The sequence below is a fragment of the Cydia splendana genome, chromosome 1 (genome assembly GCF_910591565.1).
Source record: "Cydia splendana chromosome 1, ilCydSple1.2, whole genome shotgun sequence".
In the NCBI taxonomy this organism is placed as follows: Eukaryota; Metazoa; Arthropoda; class Insecta; order Lepidoptera; family Tortricidae; genus Cydia; species Cydia splendana.
This window is the reverse complement of record NC_085960.1, coordinates 8,857,917-8,862,174: the sequence shown is the minus strand read 5'-3', so window position 1 is coordinate 8,862,174 and position 4,258 is coordinate 8,857,917. Positions and strand designations below refer to the sequence as shown.

Sequence of the window (4,258 nt, the reverse complement as noted above, 5' to 3'; positions counted from 1 at the left end):
CATGGCCTCTATCGTTCGAATACGCAACCGCAGGTCCTCAGAGGGCCTACTGCGAACCACGTTCGACGTGTTGCCTCCCTGTCGCACTTACGTACAAATTTACAAGTGCGACAGAGGGGCAACACGTCGAACGTGGTTCGCGGTAGGCCCTCAGGCCTCAGGCCTCATTAGCACGAGCGCTTTTTAAATGCGCGTTACAAAAAGGGCTTGATTCTGTCCGCACCCTAAATTTGATTTAACGACCAAGGCTTAAAGTCGAAAATCCAACAACGTTTGTTAAAAAGCGCCACCGCCATCGTGTGAATAAATACACATGTATCCATTTGTGTCATTCAAACGCTTATTTAACGCGCGTTAAAAAAGCGCTCGTGGTTTTGAGGCCTTAATGTCCTGGAAACTGTCAGATACAGTGACACGTTTTGGAACCAACCTCATTTAAATGACTTAAACTGTCAATGTCACTGTCACAGCAGCAGATTGAGCAGTGTACATCGTTCATCCGAGGTGTTCTGTTCGCGAGTGAGGTAAATTTTGAACCAGAACGATATTGACAAATAACTTTTCAGAATATTTAGTACACGTGTATACGTTTTAGAGGTCAAAGAACTGGTACAGCTAATATATTCACTCATACTTAATATAATTTAGACTATTATTTTAGTATGTATTAAATAATACCACTTCAAGGCATCTTCAACTAATGTATTTTTTACCTCGATTCAGTCATTAAAATAAGTACGGGAAGAAGAATGGCGTCACAATTACCACTGTACATTGAAGGTGAAGTTATCAAAGGTTTTGGAAGAGGATCTAAAGACTTGGGATGCCCAACAGGTAAGGGTCAATACATTTTTGGTTTTCTCTATAAAGTTATAATTCTTATTTTTTTATTATTCTTAAAGTTATTATCCTTACGTAATAAAATCTAACGTAATATTATAATTCTAACTTTGATGACAATAATTGTTCTAGGAATTAACCATTTATCTTTTACTTAAGGAAGCATACATTTTAATAAATAATACCTAATTATTAAAAGTTTCATAAGTGTCTACACAACTACCAAACCAGGCTAGTTATATAAATTAATGTTTCCTATTCACCTCCACTACTTGTAAAATTGTATGACATACAAGTTTCAATTAAATAGGCAATGCTTTAGGTTGGGTATTTTATACATACAGTGAGCTGCAAAAGTGCATACCCCCCTTTATGAATATGTATGTACTTAGCTTTTCATACATTAAACGCATAATTTTCCCTGCAGAAAGAATGAAGTACTCCTTGAAATAGAGTACACCCACAGCTTAATTATATTCTTCTATTTTTCAACCTTTTTGGCAAAAGAATTGTTACACCAGTTTATATAACTTTATTGTATCACATCGCAATACAGCGGGGAAATACTGCCAGCGTCCTCGGCACCATGCCAAAGGGGCCCAATTTCTTAGATGTATTTTAATTTTATGTAGTATTCGTTTTTAGTTTTATTTTGCAGATAAGTTAGTTTTTTTTTTATATATAATATACCTACCTTAAATATCTGAATAAAAATTACTTCATTGTATATGTCAATTAAATTGTATGAATACATGTATTTTTTCACATTTAAATTAGAAACTTTTACTGTAGGTTTCTTAACACTATGTAGTGACATCCCCACTATTCCCAGCACAAGTGCACAACTGCACTGTTTATTACTTAATACTTACCATTATTTTTTCTCATACTAAATAATTTTTGGTTATTTTCTCTAAAGGAGGTGTAAGTGTTCAATATGACGTAATTTTTTTTAATAATGTTAATAACCCTGATATTATATTTTCATATTTCAGCAAACTTTTCCTTGGAAGTAGTAAAATCTCTACCGAAAGCAACAGTGCCTGGCGTTTACTGTGGGTGGGCGCAGATTGACTCGAGCCCTGTCCATAAAATGGTTGCCAATATCGGCTGGTGTCCCTTTTATAACAACAAAGAAATGTCAATTGTAAGTATTCGTAATATCCAACTTTATAAATGCACATGAATAAGATTTTGTGCTAACTTAGATGTCTGCAATTTAATAAATTGAGGACTAATTTGCCTTGAATTGTATGATAGTTATGTTTACATAAATACACATAAATAGCTTTTAAGTGGTTGACAAGATAACAGAGAGCCTACTGCCGACATTGAGTAATTGAAAAACGTTATCTACCTCTCTGTTGCTCGAGTAGGCAAGAGTGATAGAGGCAGATAATGATTTTCGATTTTGGTGGTAGGCCCTCAGGTACCTAAATAATACACAGTGTAAAAAGTAACAGTGGTCCGACGCCTTTGACGTGTACCGAGCTACTAACAATGGCGATCACGGCGATGTATGCATCTTGGGTGCCCTCTGGTCCGCCCTCGTCGACTGTATAGACTGTGCCTAATTACGGGTTTAATTTCTAATTATGTAATTCCATTTAGGTACATAAATTTATTAGGTACAAAAATATTTTAAAATCTTATCATTTCACTTTTAATTTGATATTTTATTGATTATATTGTTGTGACATCCCTGTTTTTGACGATCATAATATGAATTCCTGTAGATTGACAGGCCTGCAATTTATAATGTAATCTGTATTATGAAATAAATAAATCTAATCTAATCTAATCTAATATGTATGCAGAGCTTTATTCTCTAAATGTGACGTTCTACTGGTAAAGGTACCTTATGGCGAACGCTCCAATATTAATGCGGAGCTACGCGATTTAAGCGCCATCGAACTTTACCCATAGAACGTCACAAATGTTATGTTAGTAGGTATGTAGTATGGTATTTCTCTATTGCTTAAATGTCATATGTGGATAAGTTTAGTGTGTACTTACGAACGTATCCTTTGACAAATGTTTGCTTTCTAATTTCTGCTGATTACGTAATAATTCCTTTAATTCCAAAGACATAACACAATTTGGAACACAAGATTTAAGTCTTAATTGTTATCTTAATTACAATTGATGGCAATTTCATGTTCCGAGATAATAAATGTGTCATAGACAGTATACCTAGTGCCGCTGGTCTGTGTACCTGCCTATTGTTATGTTACTAGATAATCATTGAATAATTAACAAATATATAAGTTCTTATCATTGTTGGTCTTCAGAATTAGATAGGGAACGCACATTCGGAACGCATATTACTAGATAATGTAACACACTGAAGTTCATATTTAAAGAGGAAAAGTCAGTACTTGTCCTCAGGTCATATATCTGTATAAATGGCATCTTAATTGCGCCATTGTTCTCATACATCGGCATAGGCCACCAACTGCAAACATAAGTTTGTCGAACTAAAGTAAATTGTACCTATTTCCCTTTATTTTCAGGAAACACATGTAATGCACAAATTCGACACCGACTTTTATGGTTCAAATCTCAAAATATGTATAGTTGGTTATTTGAGAGGAGAAAAGAACTTCAACTCTTTGAAAGACTTGATAGAAGCTATTCAACAAGATATTAAAAATGCCGAGGAAAAGCTAGAGCATGCAGATGCAAGAAATTTAAAAACAGGTACTTTTTGGAACAAAGTACAGTGAGAATTCCGATTTGAGCACCTTTAAGTAATATATTTAAGTATTTAATTAATCATGTTTTACGGATTATAATTTAAACCATTATGAATTTATAATTTTGACTGCATTTCAGTGTAGGTACTTAAATAGTTAAACTATGGTAGCTCATGAAAAAGTAAAGGCCAATCAGAGACGGCAAATTCGCATTCTACACTTCTAGAGAAAATACATTTACCCGATCGGTTTTAAAAAATGATACTACTTCACAAACTCAACTTGTACGTACCTAAACTGATTTTTACCGTTTGGCCAGGGATTTGTAATTTAATTCGCGGCTCGTGGCTCGTCTCGCGGCGTGTTACGTGGCTCGCCTCGAGCGTGTAAGCCCGTCGAGCTAATGATTAAGTACACTCTCGCCTCGTGGCTCGGCTCGTGGCTCGTAAGCTCGTCGAGCTAATATATTTTAAACACTAACGGCACGGCATAAGGTTTATAACTAATTATAACCGAATGACAAGCCGAACACGAGTGTAAACGGAAGCGCGCGTCCCGCGCGAGCCCCTTTGGCTCGTGCCCAAAAAACCGCAGCAAAGGGGCTTGCGTTTACACTCGCGGCTTGTCATTCGGTTATAAACCTTATGCCGTGCTGTTAGTGTTTAAAATATATTAGCTTGATGAGCTTACGAGCCACGGGACGAGCCAGGAGCCGATACACG

The 4,258-nt window shown here is 35.9% G+C and overlaps 1 protein-coding gene across 1 annotated transcript; it reads left to right on the top strand.

The window, feature by feature from the left end:
• The first annotated feature begins 680 nt into the window (after positions 1 to 680).
• LOC134794837 (putative riboflavin kinase) lies at positions 681 to 4,042 on the top strand. Its single transcript, XM_063766672.1, has 3 exons — positions 681 to 834; positions 1,836 to 1,987; positions 3,354 to 4,042. Exons 1-3 carry the CDS (start codon positions 750 to 752, stop codon positions 3,564 to 3,566), a joined length of 450 nt encoding a protein of 149 aa, XP_063622742.1. The 5' UTR covers positions 681 to 749; the 3' UTR covers positions 3,567 to 4,042.
• The last annotated feature ends 216 nt before the right edge of the window (positions 4,043 to 4,258 follow it).